Source organism: Gadus chalcogrammus, chromosome 11 (assembly GCF_026213295.1).
Source record: "Gadus chalcogrammus isolate NIFS_2021 chromosome 11, NIFS_Gcha_1.0, whole genome shotgun sequence".
In the NCBI taxonomy this organism is placed as follows: domain Eukaryota; kingdom Metazoa; phylum Chordata; class Actinopteri; order Gadiformes; family Gadidae; genus Gadus; species Gadus chalcogrammus.
Window position 1 is genome coordinate 2,403,901 of NC_079422.1, and position 19,714 is coordinate 2,423,614.

The 19,714-nt window shown below is 45.8% G+C and overlaps 1 protein-coding gene across 3 annotated transcripts in view; it reads right to left on the reverse strand.

The window, feature by feature from the left end:
• The window catches only part of hdac9b (histone deacetylase 9b), a 66,097-nt gene that overhangs the window by 41,573 nt on the left and 4,810 nt on the right, over positions 1-19,714 (reverse strand). For 2 of the 3 annotated variants that reach the window (XM_056602915.1, XM_056602917.1), the window contains exons 2-5: positions 17,179-17,420; positions 16,458-16,693; positions 15,228-15,359; positions 15,005-15,126 (exon numbers count right to left, since the gene is read on the reverse strand). In XM_056602915.1, the coding sequence (XP_056458890.1) occupies positions 15,005-15,126; positions 15,228-15,359; positions 16,458-16,693; positions 17,179-17,420 (732 nt within the window). The remainder of the gene's footprint in view (positions 1-15,004; positions 15,127-15,227; positions 15,360-16,457; positions 16,694-17,178; positions 17,421-19,714) is intronic. The other variant, XM_056602916.1, reaches the window with a different exon arrangement.

Consider the following 19,714-nt stretch of genomic DNA (forward strand, 5'->3'; position numbering starts at 1 on the left):
TGCAACAGCGCACCAATACACGAAGATCACCTGAACCACCCAAATCCATGCTAGCCTATCAATAATTTTGAATTTTTAAAATGTTATTATGACTACCAATTTTTTATTTTACTTTTGCACATGTTGAAAATTGTATGACCTTGTAGCACATAACCAAAAGTATTAGCTCAGGAATTCTATGGATACTTTTGTTTGTGTGCTGTTTGACCATATGATTGTATGATAACCAGGATACATGTTCATTGTTGTATTGTTAATATGACTTGTATTACCTATGAGACCCATCAGGGCAAATGCCGTTACAGTGTTATGGTAATCCGTGGTGGTTTTTGCTCGGTAAAAACCGAGATTTCCCACTCGGTTGGTGGTGTTGATGAATCATCCTACTTTGACTATGTTTTCGGTGTGGTAAATGGTGTTTATGATTTAAAATATTATTGTATGGTCATCTGAGCTGACCAAGGAGGGATTGTTAAGTATTTTAAGAAGCTGCATTACCCTCACATAGCCACAAGGGGAGCAAGACCTTATTGAAGGCTGCTCCACCACAGAAGGCATCACCTTTAGTTAGGTGAAGAAGCCGAAGCCATTACGTCACCCCGGCCACGCCCACTAGGCCACGCCCACTTGACGTCCTCTCTAGCGGGTGATTTCGAACTCCAGAGGCAGAGATCAATAGAGTGGCGAAGTCACGCCCCTTCCGGTAGAGCTCATGGGACCTATGAGATCGAAAAATATGAATGGGTGTCAATGGAGAGAAAATAATTATTTTCTGGTCCCAGTCTTTATATGACCTGGATTACACATATGTTGTTTGTGGATTTGAATGATAATTTTTCATGCAAAGAGTTCAACCGTTTATTGTGCAATTGTTCAGATAAAGGCCGTAGAGAAAACACAACGAGAAAGACTACACGGCTCGTATGTGACGTCACGCTCCCTGCGACGGCGTGGAGAAGACCGACAATCTTCCCATCGGCATAACTGAAACTCTGCACGTGCCCCGATTTATGATGGTTTTCACCTCTTTCGATGCTTTTATCCTCCCCTTGGAAACAGCGGTGAAGTGGGGCAGAGAGATCGCCATCTCTGTGCCGAGTTCCAAGTGCGGGTGTTGTGACGTATATCATATTCGTCGAGAGCAGCGAAGAGCTGTAGTTCACAAAGCGGCCTCACATAAAACCTAAAATTATCAATCTTCTTCACGAAATTTTTTAGTTTTCTTTGCATGAAAAATTATCATTCAAATCCACAAACAACATATGTGTAATCCAGGTCATATAAAGACTGGGACCAGAAAATAATTATTTTCTCTCCATTGACACCCATTCATATTTTTCGATCTCATAGGTCCCATGAGCTCTACCGGAAGAGGCGTGACTTCGCCACTCTATAGGTAGACGGCAGAGCCACCCCGGGCCTAAGCCCGGGGGCTTGAAGTAGATCACGGTATTTTCCTCTCACACGCGTTAGATACAATTCCCTCCCTTAAGCTTCAGTTACCATACCGAAACATGCCGACTTTATAACGAATAAAGTGAGTTAAAAGCAACCCGGGATTGGACAACTTTCTTCAAGAATATGCAACAGTGTGTTTAAACTAGTGGTGGGCATAGATTATTATTTTTTTAATCTAGATACATTTTGGAATTAATCTAGATTAAAATGGCAAAAGGCAAAATATCCTTTTGTTTACCTTGGCAGCGGACAATTATACTTGGCAACGGTGAATTATCAACAGTTTAAACCTCCTAGTTTAGTTAGGAGGTTCACGGGTAGCATATACTAACTATATATAATATCTATGTATTTATCTATGTATCTGTATAATCTGCTGAACACTCTCTTACTAGTCTCTGCTCTCAAGGGTCTCAATGCGGCTTTGGTCCATGTCTCCCCAACGTGACGTCATGCAATGCATTCTGGGGGAAATGAGAATCAATAGCAAACCGCTAATATAGTACCTACTTTTCGTATTACATTCCGTTTTGTGATACCTAACAACATTAAATACAATAGATAACAGTTTACATCTTTATTACCAACAAGCAAATTGCACAAATTTGTTGGAAAATAAACCCAGCAACACAGCCTTTAAGACACTTAGCGAGCTACACGTTCTATAAGTTTGCTATTAGCGAGGTAAATCCATCATGTTTTACTGTGTTAGCCTGACGTTATTCAAATGTTTTAACGTTATTGAACGTATGACATTTCAGACTAAAACGACGACGTCTGCTGCAGCATTGTTGTCCTCCTCATCATCAGAAGAGGATGAACCAGTTTGAGGTAGCAGCGGGAGCGTGTCTATGTTCCAGGGTCCTATGTTCCCCGGGTAATATGTTACCCTCTTTGTATGAGACTGGGGAACATAGGACTGTGGAGGTAGGGCGGCGTCTGGCCTGCAGGGGGAGTATGGAGCACCGGATCTGCTGGGGTGATGTGGTCTGATTGCGGACAGGAAGTGTGTATTTGTGCATGCTTGTCTTTCAGTGAGGGGTTGAGAGAGAGAGAAGGAAGAAGCTCTCTGCGAGCCAGAGAGAGCGTCGCAAGACCACGAGATGGACTGCATGAACATTCGACGTTGTCCATTTGTTCTTGTGACATGTTTTTACATTTGCATGACATTGTTTTTATTTGCCACGAACTGGAAATAAACAGGAGTTTGCTTCATTTTCACTGAAGAACTGTGTCCTGACACCTGTGAAACCGTTACAGTGGAGCCCAACGTGGTAGGAGTCAATCATGGAACAATCGCCATTGGCTAGTGTCCTCGGACACCTGGCACAAACAGCAGAGCGTCAGACCCAGCTACAGCAGGCCCTCCCGGTCGGCGGCCCGCTCCTTGGCCGCCGACCGGGAGGCCATGCGGGAGCTACTCGGCTCCTAAACCCGGAGGAACATCGCCGCCGGTTCCAGGCCCTGGCCTTCATCGACGGCGTCCGGCCCTTCACTTACGCCCAGCAGCTGCGGGACCAGGCGAGGAGGTGGCTGGGCCCGGAACGAAACACACAGGAGGAGATAGTGGAGCAGGTTGGCCTGGAGAGGTTTGTCGATGGGCTTCCGACCAGAACATCAACCTGGATCCGGTACCACCAGCCCGGGAGCCTCTCGGCGGCCATCAACATCGCGGAGGGCCACCTGGCTCCCCCTCTGTCGGACCGACGACCGCCGATCCCGCGGACCGGTGCAGCAGCCCTGCAGCGGGACAGGCCCATCCCGGGGCCGAGGGCGAGATGGGGGGGGGGTCCCAGTCAGGAGCAGGCACATAGTGCACCTTCCCACCCCATCCCGCAGACGGGCACTCAGACGGCAGGGGAGGCGTGTTGGCGGTGCAGACAGCCAACACGGATCAGGGGAGGAGGCGGGAGGTTCTCAACCCGAGGTCCGAGCGCCGAGATTCCCACCGGTGGACGATTTCCCCCTCGAGCAGTCTCGTGACGCTACTTTACACTCAGCCTTCGACCAAGTGATTGCTTTTGATGGTTCGAGGGTACAGCCAGACGCAGTGCTGACTTACCCACACTTTGTGGTCGTTAGGGATAGGCTTTATCGGGTGGGTCGTGACACAGAGAGTGAGGAGATTGTTACCCAGTTGCTGGTACCCCGGAGCCGCCGGGAAATTATTTTCCAGGCGGCGCATTACAACCCAATGGCGGGCCATTTGGGGTACGAGAAGACACTAAACCGGATAATGGCTTGATTCTATTGTCCGGGGATTCGGGCGGAAGTGCGTAGCCGGTGCGCCTCCTGCCCCGAGTGCCAGTTGGTGAATCCCCCCGCCATCCCCAGGGCTCTCTTCCCCTGGTGGAGGCCCCATTCGATCGCGTGGGAATGGACATTATCGGGCCATTAGAACGTTCCGCACAGGGGTATCGATTTGTGTTAGTCCTGATCCACTACGCAACCCGATACCCGGAAGGAATTCCGTTGCGCAATATCTCTGTGAAGAGTGTTGCTGACCAGGGCACCAATTTCATGTCACGCACGATGAAGGAACTTTACGGGTTGTTGAAGGTCAAGGCCATCCGCACGAGCGTCTATCACCCAGGCACTGACGGCTTGTGTGAGAGGTTTAACCGGACGTTAAAGTCCACGATCCGGAAGTTTGTACTGAAGGATGCTCGAAATTGGCATCAATGGCTAGACCCTCTGTTGTTTGCGATGCGAGAATTGCCTTAGGCTTCCACAGGGTTTTCCCCGTTCGAGTTGCTCTATGGGCGGAGGCCCAGGGGCGTCCTGGACCTCATTAAGAAAACTGGGAGGAGGGGTCCAGCGGCAGTAAAAACGAAATCCAGTACGTCATGGACTTCAGAAACGCCTGTACGACAGAGGGACTAGATTACGCGATCTTACACCGGGGGATAAGGTCCTCGTTCTGCTGCCCACCTCTAGCACCAAATAACTCGGGAAGTGGCAAGGTCCCTTTGTGGTCACACGGCGAGTCGGGGACGTGGATTACGAGGTAGTGAGGTCGGACAGGGTCGACTCCCGACAGATCTGCCACAGCAATCTGCTCAAAAGGTGGATTGATGTGGTCCCGGTCGCGTTCGCCACGACACTACCGGAGGGAGAGGAGTTCGGACCGGAAGTGCCTACTCCGGGGCCTGTCCCGCCGGTTGGCCGAGGAGAGGATCTGTCGGGGAGTCAGGCGGCGGACGTGGGCAGTCTCCAGCTCCAGTTCGCCGACGTCTTTTCGCCCCTGCCTGGTCGCACCCCATTAATAGCTCACAACATCGAGACGCAACCCGGATTAACGGTGCGGACACGTCCCTACAGGCTGCCCGTCCACAAGCAAGACGTGGTACGGCGCGAATTGGCAGCAATATTAGAGTTTGCCGTCGTCAAGGAGTCCCACAGTGACTGGTGCAGTCCCGTCATGCTGGTGGGGAAGCCGGACGGGTCTGTCCGGTTCTGTGTCGACTACCGTAGGGCCATCCTTCAGTCACTGAGACGGGCTAGGCTCACGGCCAACCCGAAGAAGTGCGTGATCGGGCGGAGGGAGATTCAGTATCTGGGGTTCCACCTGGGGCGGGGGAAGGTCCGGCCGCAGGTCGGTAAGACCGCGGCGGTCGCCGCCTCCCCTCGGCCCAGGACCAAAAAAGAGGTGAGGCGGTTCCTGGGGCTGGCGGGCTACTATCTGCAGTTCGTGCCGAACTTGTCCGACCTGGCCAGCCCCTTGACCGACCTCACCCGGAAGAGGGCCCCAGATACAGTCCAGTGGTCGGAGCCATGCCAGGTGTCGTTTGAGGCTATTAAAACAGCCGTCTGTGGGGAAGCAGTCCTGTGTGCTCCTAATTTTGCTCTCCCTTTTTCCCTCCAGGCAGACGCGTCGGATAGGGGGTTGGGTGCGGTGCTTACCTGAGCCGCAAGCTGTCGGACCGCGAGGGTCGATACAGCACGGTCGAGAAGGAGTGTCTCGCCATCCGGTGGGCGGTCGATGCCCTTCACTACTACCTGCTGGGTCGCCAGTTCAACCTCTACTCCGACCACGCCCCCCTCCTGTGGCTCCTCCGGATGAAGGATGCCAACGTGAGGATGACCCGGTGGTACCTCGCGTTGCAGCCTTTCAATTTCCGGGTGGCCCACAGGCCGGGGGCGCAGATGGTCGTGGCAGACTTCCTCTCCCGTCCTGGGGGGGGGGGAGTAGGTTTACGGCCGGATGGGTCCCCGGCCTGTGTAGGGTGGTGGGGGTATATGGAGGTAGGGCTTTGACTCCGAACTTTGTGATTCGAATATAATTCGGATATACAAAAAATAAATCAAAATTGGAACGAATATTAGGCAGCCCTTAATTTTCAAACCTGTTATGGGCAGGCCAAGAGGGAGAGACGTCGGAGAACCCGACGCAGTCTATTAATAATATTGTAATGACCACGGAAGAGGTAGTGAATGAAGTATTGATTAGACAGCGATTTATTAGAAATCGAATGAACCATTGGAACACGCAAGACCGGTAACCATAGCAACGCCGGTAAACAAACCTTGCAAGGTTATTAACCTTGCATACTTATAGTATGCATTTTGTAGTACGCCACAAATATAGCGCGTCCGAATGCTCAGTACGCATTATGTAGTACGGAAAACGTTTCCGAATGCGTACTACCGCCACAGTATACAACGGTAGGTCACTATGCTATCCCACAATGCAACCGGAGTCTCGTAACGAAAGAAGAAGAGATGGCTGACCCGACACTACCAACAGCGGCTTAGAAAGACGTCGTAGAAAGCAGCGAAAAAAAGAGACATTAAAAAGAGTAAAAAAGTAGAGTAAGTAGTTAAGTAAAAAGAGACATTTTTTATTTAATAGCAACGATGACAAGACGGAAAACAGGTAACTAATCAAGGTAATTTTGCCGGCATCTGAGGGGAGATACGTCATCTCCAAACATCCGGTGGAGTTTCGGCGGTGTTCGGAAGCGTTCAGAGGCGTACGCATAGCTGTAGACCGTACTACACTGTCAAGTGTAGTACGGTCAAGTAGTAGACGCTGAACAGAAATAGTATGTACCAAGTATTCGGATTCAGCCCAGGTCTTACTGAAGGCAATTATGGTCAAAATATTATTAATAAATATTCTAATATGATTTTTGGGCAAAAGTCAAAGCCCTTTATGGAGGTGGGGCGGCGTCTGGCCTGCAGGGGGAGTATGCTTACCCCCACATAGCCACATGGAAGCAGGATTGAACACATAAGCTGCAATTACTATACATAGGGAGCAGGACCAAACATACAAGCTGCAATAACTACTCCAGCCACAGATGGCAGCACCTTTAGACAGATGAGAAAGCCGGAGCCAAAACGTCACATAGGCCATGCCTACTTGATACAAACGCAGAAGCCGGAGCCAGTTGAGATCAGAAACACATGGCAACTAGTGGTGGATTTAATGATTCGTTTCCGCGACCAAGTTCGCGTGAGTCAGTTTGCCAAGAGGAGTCGTTCGTGAATCGTTCGTTCATTCGTTCGTTCAGTCAAGTTTCCGGTAGCACTGAGTGTGACTGACTCAGCTGAGAACCGTGCAATGGCGTGCATTCCATGATGCGATTTACCGGGCTGAACGAACAAACGATTCGCGAACGACTCCTCCCAGTTCAGTCGAGTTTCCGGTGAATCGATTCACCGGAAACTCGACTGAACTGGGAGGACTGGGCGAATCAGCCTGGTTTCCGGTAGCGGTGAATCGCATCATGGAATGCATGCTATTGCACGGTTCTCAGCTGAGTCAGTCAGACTCAGTGCTACGGAAACTCGACTGAACTGGGAGGAGTCGTTCGCGAATCGTTTGTTCGTTCAGCCTGGTTACCGGTAGCGGTAAATCGCATCATGGAATGCACGCCTTCGCACGGTTCTCAGCTGAGTCAGTCAGACTCAGTGGAGTCAGTGCTACCGGAAACTCGTTCGTTTGTTCAGTCGACTTTCCGGTGAATCCAATGGTGAACGAAAGGAACGAGTCAACACTAATGGCAACCCCGTTGGTAGCCCAGTCTCTAGAAGATAGATCAGCCGTGTGTCGCTCCACGTGCATGTTAAATACAATTCCCCTCCTTTTGCTTCATAGTTACCGTACCGAAATACTTTAACACCCTCTTGTATTTCCTTCTGGCAATGACGCAAAATTACTATTTTCGCGTCATTGCCAGAAGGAAGTGAAAAGAGGTAAATACGGATTACTCCCGTCTCAGGGGAAAATGAGAAAGTGTTCCATGACCATTTAAAAGTATGACTGGGTTTCTAACAATGCAAAGCTTAATGCAAATGGGTGGAGTGTTCCTTTAACTATTCAGCTTTTTCCACCTCCACTTTTTTTTAACCATTTCCTCTGGTACTTCAACTGTTTTAAGACATAACTCAATCAACTTTCAACCGTTTATCTTTGTTTAAACCGGAATTAAACGGAATTTCGATAACATTTAAACATTCTTCAGAATCATAGTTTTAGTTTCAAACCGTTATATTCTGCAGTTGGTCCCATTGAAGCCGTCTGCCCATTCTGACACTTAAATTACTTAGGAAATCTTAACTTGGTCAAATTTCAACCGCTTACCATCGTTCAAACCATTAAACAAATCGACACATTTGTATCTTCAATACTATCCCAATTAAATTTCGATAGAATACGTACTTTTTTCAGAATCACAGTTTTAGTTTCAAACTGTCATATTCTACAGTTGGTCCCATTGATTTTGACGCTGGAGCGTAATGACGTTCCGCAGTGTTGCCACATTGGGTGGTTTTTCCCGCCAGATTGGTTTACGTTCGGTTGCAACCCGGTATCACGCGATTTCGTGCTCATGCGCCCAAACGTTAATCTATTGAATCGTGTTCCAGAGCACGATAGTCCGACTTTTTTCGTGCTACACAGAACGAAATGTAAACCAATGCATTCTGAATGGGAGCGTCTCAGAAAATTAACGTGCTCCACAAAACGGTACGAGAGAGAGAGAAAGAGAGAGAGGGAGGGACAGAGAGAGAGAGAGGCTTCAGAAAGGGTGTGCGCAGATAGTACAGTGCACCCTAGTTATGTTTATGCCAAAACCACAAATGCTATATATATATATATTGCCTAATTATATATATTGCCTATATATATATATGGGCTATATATATAATTAGGCTATAATTATATTATTTAGCGTGTAATGAGACAATCTATAGCCAAATTGTCGAAGATGCCCGAGAATCTCCGGAAATATCAGCATGGGAAATCGGCGCATCAGACCCATGAACCTATAAAGAAAGACGTCATGTCAAGCGGGAGAGAACGTTTGCGGCTAACCCTAACCCTAACCCTAACAAATGACAGCTTTTGGCCACCCGTTATTACTTTCACCTTTGATTCTGAGAAATTGTGACAATACAAAGATATATTAAATGCAGGTGCGCTGCTCTGTAGGCAAACCGCGAAGGAAAAAAGGGTAGCTGCTTCATCTGTTCTTTTTAGAATTGTATGTCTTGATGTTTATTTTATCTAGCCATCTATTCTCTTGTTTTTGGCTATGTGAATGAAAGTCTGCGTCGATGCCTCGCAAGTCCAGTGTCGCGAGCGGACGTTGCCATGACATCTAGAAATCATACCGTATTTAATGGGTTATCATTAATATTGATGTGTAGGGGTTGATTATAACTCGTGAATAATATTGTTTAGACCACGGTCTGGGGGAATACTCGTATTCTGATTGGCTGCAGGGCGTGCATTATTAATTTATTAATATTATAGGCCTTTATTACACGGGTCTTCTCAATGCCGTGGAACGCTCCGTTCACTTGCATGGGTAGTAGTCCAGTGACTTGTCTACCCCAGCGTTTTCCGATGCTAAGCGACGTCACCGTATTTGCGGACAAATTATTTCTCTGCTGATCAACACTACGAATGGCCAAAAGACTTGTATGCCCCCCCCCCCCCCCTTAAATATATACTATGGCAGAATTATTATTATTATTATTATTATTCTCATTCAACTTGAACATGTGTTTTTACAGTAGAGTGGTGGAGGGATGACGTATGTTGGCCAACCCGGAAGTGAGCGTCGCCCTGGATTCCCTCGACAAAAAGCCAACGGGTTTTTCAATTGGATTTTGGATTATTGCAGAAACATTTGCATCTTTGAAGCACCTCCTCAAAAACAGATAATAAATAAAAATAACCGTGCTCCAAAGAACGAAATGTAAACCAATGCATTCTGAATGGGAGTGTTTCTCTGATTTTTCCATGATACACAGAACGAAATGTAAACCCATGCAAATAAAGACTTCATGGTCATAATAATTTAAATATCATTAATCTCCTGAGTGTGTAGGGTGGTATTCTATTTTTTTTAACGGGGCTGCATCCAGTCACTTGATCGTCATGGTTGCTATGGTGGTTGCTATCGACCGCCCCCCTCTAATCCTTACATGGCTCTAAAAACCATGCGGCAAAGGAGCTGCCGTCAATTGTCTTGTTTTTGTCGTAAACTAGGGTCCGATGGTTAAAAAATAGACAGATATTCCAAGGTATCCTTAAAAGGCAGCTTGGATGTTTTTATTTTCTGCAGTTTAGACTTCTTCTATAACCTATTTTTGAAAGCAAAACACCAAGCTCATTGATTTAACGAGGCAGGGTTATTTGAAACAATTTATTAAATAAATATTAGTGAGAGGTCATTCCTTCTGCTGAGTTTGCTTCCTATTTATGTCTAGTATACACCCCTACTGTCCACAAGCATGAAGTTCTTCCCAGACCTACACCCTAGCCATCCAACATGCATATCTGAGAATTAGGCCTCTCTTTAATAATGACAAAAAGTTATGAGAGAAATGCACATGAACTTTTTGTTATCTCATAAGCGGCGTGGTGCCGGCTCCTTTTGACCTTTTGACCCCAGACTTCAAAAACGTGGCCGCAGGCCAGCTGTTTCTACACACCTTAAGCCACAAATGTACACCTCCATCCCACAAAAAATGGGGACTAGAAACTAACCTCTGTCTTACGTACATTTACTGTACAGTTTGAGTCTGCCTTGTGTATGAAAAGTGCTATATAAATAAAGTTGCCTTGCCTTGCCTTGCCTACAGTTGGAGGTAACGCCCCTTTTCCGGCCTTTTCGAGATAGCTAGGGATGCTAAAATGTTTACACACATACACATTTCCCGGGGCCCCGGGAACGACATATCCGAGATTTGGAGTTCTAGCCCTTAGATAACTTTTTTTTTCCCCAAATGGACTGTCATTTGGACAAAGCCCCTCAGAATTTTTGCCTGCAAGACCTAATGGTTCAGAATGTGGTGGAAAAACAGTTTTTGAGAAAGGAAGGTCCTACTGCCCTGAAATTTGAATACCTTATTCATTACAAGGTTGTATAGGAAACGGCAACAATCCCTTTCTCCTCCAAGTCGCGATTCAATCTCGACTTCAGAGACTCTGAGAAATGCCATATGTGAGTGAATGTTGTTGTGTCTGGGTGCGGAAGCATGTTTTTATACGAACGCCCAGGGAGGGTAACTCACTCCCTTAGCACTTCCTAGTCTCACATGCTGTTTCCCATTGACCCATCCCCTCCGTTGATGGCCCCCCCACCATCCCTAGTCTTCATCAAAACAGTGTAACAGATAATAAGCTCTCCAGCGTAGAGCTAGCTTGATACAACGGGTTTTGTAAACCATCTGTTATACAATAAGCAACCTGGAGCAATAATGGAGGCTATGTCAATAAATAAATAAATAGTGTGTGGGTCTGTGTGTGGGCACTAGGGATGCATGTGTAAGATTTGTGTGTGCGTGCGTTGTGGTGTGTGTGTGTGTGTGTGTGTGTGTGTGTGTGTGTGTGTGTGTGTGTGTGTGTGTGTGTGTGTGTGTGTGTGTGTGTGTGTGTGTGTGTGTGTGTGTGTGTGTGTGTGTGTTTGAGTGTGTGTGTTTGAGTGTGAGAGCAGTGTGTAGAGCACACAGCTGTGAAGGGAGTAATGATGATGTGCGCTGGGTTGGGGCCATGGCCAGCAGATTGGACCAGATGCAGCTATTTCTGGCTCCTGTCAAAGCAGTGCAAATGCTTTGCATATTAACTAAGGTGGCCTAATGTGTGCTTGTGTGGGCAAGAGGTACAGGGTGAGAGTGAGAGAGGGAATGAAAGGAAAAAGATGGATAGATCTACTGCAGGGAGGCCGTATAGAGTTAGATAGATAGACTGAAGGGAGACCGTCTGGTAGAGATAGATAGATAGATAGACTGAAGGGAGGCCGTATAGAGATAGATATCTATAGACTGCAGGGAGGCCGTATAGAGATAGATAGATTTCAAAGAGGGCGTCTAGAGATAGATAGATAGACTTCAGGGAGGCCGTATAGAGATAGATAGATAGACTGAAGGGAGGCCGTATAGAGATAGATATATATAGACTGCAGGGAGGCCATATAGAGATAGATAGATAGACTGAATGGAGGCCATATGGAGAAGATAGGGAGACTGCAGGGAGGCCGTATAGAGATAGATAGACTCCAGGGAGGCCGTATAGAGATAGATAGATAGACTACAAGGAGGCCGTATAGAGATAGATAGAGAGACTGCAGGGAGGCCATATAGAGATAGATAGAGAAACTGCAGGGAAGCCATATAGAGATAGATAGATTGATTGATAGGTAGATAGATAGATAGACTGCATGGAGGCCGTATGAATCGGCTTCACACCTCGCAGCCCTGATTGGTTTCTATTTTTAGACTCTGCCACCACCGAGCTCTGCATCGCAAACTGTCGCCACGGGAACACAAGACAGCAGCGAGGGATGTAGCTTTTTCTCGCCTGTCTCCAAGGGGGGAAAACACAAGGCACCAGGAGCCAACCTTGGCGGCGGGAGCGTCAACTATGGCTGCACGGAAACACCTTCCGTTCCTCAGCACCACTGACAGGCTAGCCAGCACTCGGTCCGAACGAAACATGCATGCCAGGAACAAACCATGATCATAAATCCATAATGTTATTACATTCCAAGTCAGCCGCAAACAGGGATCATGGTTTTGCTCAGAACATATGTATAAGGCCAAATGTGGGCATTGTTTGATGTTGGGAATAGGGTGTGAGAAATATTTTAATGAACTTAAATGCACTGCTTTGATCTAACGCTAGAGTACAATCCTTGTCCCTTCTTGTTTGTCTTTAGCTTTACAAATGAAACTTCCAAAGGTTAAGTGTACCTTAAGATGACCATATTACCCTTTTAAGAGCCCATTTCAAATCCCTTCCTGCTCCTGCTGAATGCACAACATTGGGTCAACTAGGTCAAGACCACAGCGGGTGTTAAACCTCTCAACCGCTCAGCTGACTCTATTCTAGCACCAGACTTTCACGTGCCCTATGTTCAGGCTATTATAGTCCCCGGTCATAACACAGAAAGGATATATAGCAAGTTAACAGGTTAATCACACGGAATTCTCTACACTACTTTGAATGGTTTTTGAAACTTGTAATTGTCAGGCCTTCAACTTATCTACAGTTCAATGGTATCTATTCATTTATCTTGCCAATGCCAATTTTAAATCTTTAAATGTTTATAGTTAAATGGGAGCAGGTGGTGATATATTTTCAGTTTGAGTTTAGATTTGGCTTGAGAATTTGGAATGACCTGAAGGTGAATTTTTTTCCTTCAGGTCAAAACTATAGCTAGTTACTTCCCTTTACAGTAATATACTATGTTTAAAGATACAATATATTAAATTGACAATGAGCATTTAACATTTTCCAAATTAATTCCAAATTTAACATATTGCAGATATTTGTCACAGCCCCTCCTCCTCAGGCTTCACTCTGATTGCCAGGTTGAGGACACTGAATAAACATGAGCACAAGACATCCAAATGCAAAAAAGTATTCTGAGATGGGCACGATTATTCAATTTGACAATGACAAACGACGACGACACAATTTACCCGTCTGGAAACCCTTCCGGCTCTAAGATGTCTCAATTTTAACCTTGACTAGAACAACTAGAAGTCCAAGGAGAGATCTCTCTGGCCACTAGCTGGAGCAGCAGGAGGTCTAGCTTGTAGCACTAGAGTCATCTTTATTTTCAGAGGGCTATCTTTACTTAAACAAACAGTGGGTCCATCCTGTTCCAGAGCTCTGAGTCAGTAACACCTGCCAATCAGCTATCGGTGACAGCCAGTGGTGCAACGAGGCTACCTTTGTGTGTTAGTTATTGAGTACCAACTTCTGCAAGGGCTTAAATGAAGAGTCACAGGAAGTGGGGGAGGCAGACCTGCACAGGAAATGACCACATATAGATTCTGGAATCCAACTGCTGGGTAATGTTTTCCTACTAATTCAACATACATACAATGCATTATACTTAGAGGAAAATAAAGCATTAAATTGATCATGAATGAAAGGCATGCCAAAGTCTTTTTTTATCAACCACATTCACTGGACAATTCATATTTTGTCCGAAGTTATCAATTTAGTTTACCACGTAATTACCTTTTGGATGCTTGTAAATAGGCACATAATGCTATCATACACCTAAAAATTTAATTCAGGCAGCTTTCATATCTTAAAAACAGTCCGAAGCTGGTAATGAAAGCTAAGTGGTTACTCCTTGTCTCCAGGATATAAAGGCACGCCTACAGCGAGGACACTTTGTTTTGCCTTTACTGGATATTTTCAACCAAAGTAGCAATGAACATAAACCCTTTTCATGTAACTATTTAAGCATTTACCCTCACAAGTGCCTCAACAAGGACCAAGAATGCCTTTATACCTAAACACCATCATTCACTCTCCTGAATCTTTAAATTGTGCATACACATAGAATGACAGGCCAGTAGTTCAATAACTGAGCAAGTGTAATGGATAGCCAATTTATATTAAAAGAGACACAGATGGAAAAATAACATTATGTAACATTTGACCTCACTGGAGCGAACCAAGAAGGAAATTCCCTCCCATTTGTACAACCTCCCCCTCCAGGGTCCCCCTGCTCTAAGCCAACAAATCGTAGCGGTTTGGGGGAAATTTGCATGCTGTCAATATTTTTTGTTAAGCCAATAATTAAGAGGAACACAACACTTTGTAATTCAATCTTGTACTGCATTAACTGCTGAAAGAGGACTTGGGAAATATCTGTCTGATTGTAATATTGGAACACTTGTTTATTTAAAATGCTGCTTATTCATTTTCAGTACTGCACCCCATTATATTTTCTAGGTCAGTGTGGGTGGTAAACAATTGTTCACGACATATTTTTTCCTGAAATGGTACTTTATGTATTATCCTGTGGTGGCCAGTAGGCTAAGAGTGTCTTGAGGCCGTGAAGGCTTGAAGGTGGGGGGCAGCAGTCCTAATGAGCCTAGCTGAGTTAGCAGGTCTTCAACACAGCCTTGGGAAGATTGGCAATGGTTCACACCTCATTCATTGTGGTAATCTGTCTGTATTTGTGTTTGTGTTTGTGTGTGTGTGTGTGTGTGTGTGCACAGCAAGGAGTGTGCGTGCACATGTGTTCACGGTGTGCATCCTTGTATGTGTGTGTGTCTAACGCACCAGTCTTCCTCAAGGGGAAGTCGTCCTTGCTGTCCACGGGGGAGGGGAGGGTGTACTGGCACGTCGGAGATGCCCCGCCCAGCGGGGAGCAACTTTGGTCCAAGGATGTGTGATGGGAAGTCCTGATTACATAGCACACACAAATACAATGATAAGAACTGTTGTGTTAGCAGAATACGTAGCACTGTGGTAATGCTGACGTAGCTTAGAGGAGATGACTTACGTGTACCAGAGCTTCGGATGGTGGATCAGGGAGTGAGTGGCCCCGCTGCAGATGGGATCCTTCGCTGATTTGCTCAGCAGAAACTCCTGCAACTTTTGCTTGACTTCCGTACTGGCAACCGCACCTTTGAGGCCAGAGGTCAGAGACACAGAGATTGACATTACCCTAGGGGTAACGGCTAAGATGTCGATATGTGGGACCCTATTTAATAACAATGTCTTATTTGTTTAGATGATTTTCCTTTTTGTTATTGCTGCTATCCATAATGTTTGTTATTAAGCAACAGTAAGCCATGTCCTACGTTTCCATGATATTTGTATAGTGATGATAGAGCCTTTTGTATGCAGGTTGATCTCCCCCTAGCGGTACAGCAGAGGTGGTCCCTGTGTGTTGCTGCTCTGGGTTCTTTATTCACAGCAATTTTTGCTTTAAGAGAGCTGAGCTTCATTATAGAATTGCCAAATCAACTAATTATATAAATTAGTAGGTATAAATACAATCAAGACAACAAAGCACTTATCATCTACCTTCAGGAGCACATTTAGTAGACCCATGACTGGCTAATGATTAATTAATTTGGATTTTATTCATACGTGCTTAAAATCTAAAATAGTCAAGTAAGTGTAATAAAAAGACTTCATTAATAAAAAATAATGTAGGTTTACAATCTAAAATATGTAATTGATTTATGTAAAATGCAGAATTTGACCTTATACAGGATGATTAAATGAACATTGTTTTAACATTTATGAGTACATTTGTGGCATAAAATAAGTCAAATTTGAGATACAGTCTGGTGAGCAACCCTTTGATACTTCTTTCTAAAGATAGCTTTGTACAGATCAAATTGCTCCATATCAACATTATCGTAAAATAAATTTCTCTGAATTCCATGACTTCTAATGGAATTCTTCTTCTTTGTGTGTGTGTGTGTGTGTGTGTGTGTGTGTGTGTGTGTGTGTGTGTGTGTGTGTGTGTGTGTGTGTGTGTGTGTGTGTGTGTGTGTGTGTGTGTTCGTGTGTGTGTGTGTGTGTGTGTGTGTGTGTGTTCGTGAGTGTGTGTGTGTGTGTGTGTGTCTAGTAGCAGGGTGGAGGGGTGGAGGGAGAGTAGAAGGGTGGAGGGGTGGAAGGAGAGTAGCAGGGTGGAGGGGTGGAGGGAGAGTAGCAGGGTGGAGGGGTGGAGGGGAGTAGGGCTGGCTGGTGCGGACGGAGCCGCGGTGCTGAGCTCTTACTTTCTCTGGAGCGCTCCTTCCCCCTGAGGCTGAGGCTGGAGAGGTGCTGCTCTCGACGGAGTCTCTCCTGCTCGCGCTCCTGCTGGCTCTGCTGCTGCTGCTGCTGCTGCTGCTGCTGCTGCTGCTGCTGCTGCTGCTGCTGCTGCTGCTGCTGCTGCATCTGCTGCTGTTCCAGACGTCGCTCCTTCTCCACCAGCTCCTGCTGCTGCTTCATGGCCTGGAGCTCCTGCTGGAGCTGGACAACAAAAGCAGCATGGACTATAGAATAAGATTACTGAAGGTAATAAGAATGTATGTTAAAATGTATGTATACAAATATTTATAGACTCATATTTATATACACACAAATATATATTTATGTATATATATATATATATATATATATACATATAAATGTTTTTATAATCTTTGGGACGTCTTTGCCAGCTACATCATTTTGTTTGTCATTTTCTTTATTATTGTTTTTATTAACGGCCTTTAAGAAAGTGCACACACACAATAAACAATAGAAGGCATTATAACAGCACTATTGCCCCGAGGCCTCCCCCCCCTGCCCTCTCCCCCCTTACAGGCTGGGCTGGATCTGCCCTATGAGAGAGACACATTCTGAGTTGTTGTCTTCTTGTTAACAGTTTTTTATTGTGCTTTGCACTGTGTTTTGCGTGCTACAAAGTGTGCTAGTGTCACAAGGCAGCGTGATGCTATGGGACAGGTGCTGACCTTAAGGTGCTCCTGGAGCTGTGCCTGGTGCTGGCGGCTCAGGTTCTCGTGCTGCTTCTGGAACTCACTGATGAGGAGCTGCTTCTGGATCTGCTGTTGCTTCTGGATGAGTAGCAGCTCCTGCTGCAGCTGCCGTTCCCACATACTGGGGTCCGACCCCGGGCCCACCATCCTCAGCTCCTTGCGCAGGTCTAGCGGGGAGACGGGATCCACTTCTAGGGCCGCCTCCGGCTTAATGTCCACTGCATGGGGAAGATACCAAGACATTTGGAGAGGTTTCTCACTATCCCCACAAAACTGGTTGCTAATAGCGAGTAAGGATCAGTGGCGTAACATCATGGTGATATGCCCGGGAGCAAATGTGTGTGTGTGTGTGTGTGGGGGGGGGGGGGGGGGGGGGATTGATGTTATTCTTTCAGTGCGTTAGAAGAATTTATAAATGTACACAAAGAACAGATGACATCGGCCCCCTGGGGGACACCATATCAGCCTGTCTGGCTGTCTGTCACCAAACACGGAACTAGTTCTCCTAGTCCATTATCTCCAGGAAACCCTATCGGTCTGCTGTTAAGTTAAAGGGGTAGTTCGGAATTTTGGACATAGGGCCTGATTCCGAAGTGAGCATTGGTATTCTATATCACTGGAGACAGTTTTCAACACATTTCATTCAGTCCTTCTAGTTGCAGAGTTCGCTCGTGCTAGGCTAGCGCAAGTCAACGGGCAATGCTAGCCTGCTATTAAAAACAGTCTTACCCACTCCACAGTACACCCGAGGTAAATCAATTATAACGACAGACTATAAATCTAAATGTCTGTTTATAGAATAATGTTAGAAATAAAACCAACCTTGCATTGCATTGCATTTAGGGTTAATTGCGGGGTCTCAGCAGCAGTGTTTATTTTCCTGTACGTAGGCTACGGCAGCGGCGGACTGATACCTAGGTTACCTGCCGCTGTCATTGCTACAAACGCAGAGTACAGTGAACGAAGGAATTCTACAAGCGTATTAAATTAACAAGATATGGCCACGTTTGGAGGAGTTAGCGATGCATCTGCTTTTGAAGACGATTATGAGGAATTTGTTGTATCCAACGGACCGTACATGTACGAGCCGGTTTTTTGATGTCAACGCCAGCAGCAACAAGCCACAGTTGAGTCCTTTCTGGATCTCACACTGGAAATTGGTGGAAACTTTGTGGTGCCCATCTGTACCGTTTATTATTTCTACAATTTCTAAAAGCACACTGAACCATCATGTTGCCTAGTCGTTCAATTGCGCTTCTGTCCCACGCTTCTCTGTTTACGTTCTTCTGTTGTGATTCGGTTACAAAACTAACCAGCGCATAGTAGAATTCCGCTTCTGCTGAGAAAGTAGTCCCTCGATGTTTCATGCGATGCAAGGTTAGTTTTATTTCTAACATTATTCTATCAACACAGACATTTAAATCTATAGTCTGGCGTTATAATTGATTTACCTCGGGTTTACTGTGGAGTGGGTAAGACTGTTTTTAATAGCAGGCTAGCATTGCCCGTTGACTTGCGCTAGCCTAGCACGAGCGAACTCTGCAACTAGAAGGACTGAATGAAATGTGTTGAAAACTGTCTCCAGTGATATAGAATACCAATGCTCACTTCGGAATCAGGCCCTATGTCCAAAATTCCGAACTACCCCTTTAATAGACTTGCATATAGACTTAACAGAAATTCGACTAACGGAACATTCTACTTCATACAGATAATCCTCCTTCCGATCCAGGCCACATGAAGTGTGTGTGTGTGTGTGTGTGTGTGTGTGTGTGTTTGTGTGTGTGTGTGTGTGTGTGTGTGTGTGTTCTTTTATATCTAATCCCTCTCTTGTATCTCAGCTGCACAGAGCAGTCAGTGTGATGTCCCCATTGCCTGGAAATGCCTTCGTCTCAATAGTGGGAGACAGCATTTCCTGTTATTCTAGGTGAGGCCAGATGTTATGAAAGTGGGCATCCCCTTGTCCTGAAGGCTATATATTTAGCCTGTAGATCAGGGGATCAATAGGATGCTTGGACACAAGGAAAATACAAGGCAGCTAAATCTGCTAGCCTCAAAGAGGGGGTCGGAACGGGAGATCCAGTGTAGCCATTTGTATTTGTTCCTCCTTCTCTTCCCTATCTGTGTGGCTGTATTTTTGGCGGACAAAGGGGATTGAGTAAGCGCACAGTATCACGTGACATTCTGTCAGAAAAGCAAATACAGTGAAACAATTGTATTTGCCATTTCTATGAGAAGTTGAGTTGTAGTCATCACGAGGTAATGCTCAAAGAATTTAATGCATTGTACGCTTGATAAATGTAGCTTACATTTTTTAAACAAACTGGAGGGGGGGAAATTCAAACCTCCTTAAAAGGCAAGAGGCTGGAGGGGGAGGAGGAAGAGTGCATTCAGTGGCTGATTCTTCTTCATAACACCACCTGTACACCAAGAAGCCAGCAGGAAAACAGGGACAACGTAAACTAAAAACACACACTCTTCATCAATGCAAATAAGGATGATCTGTGATGTC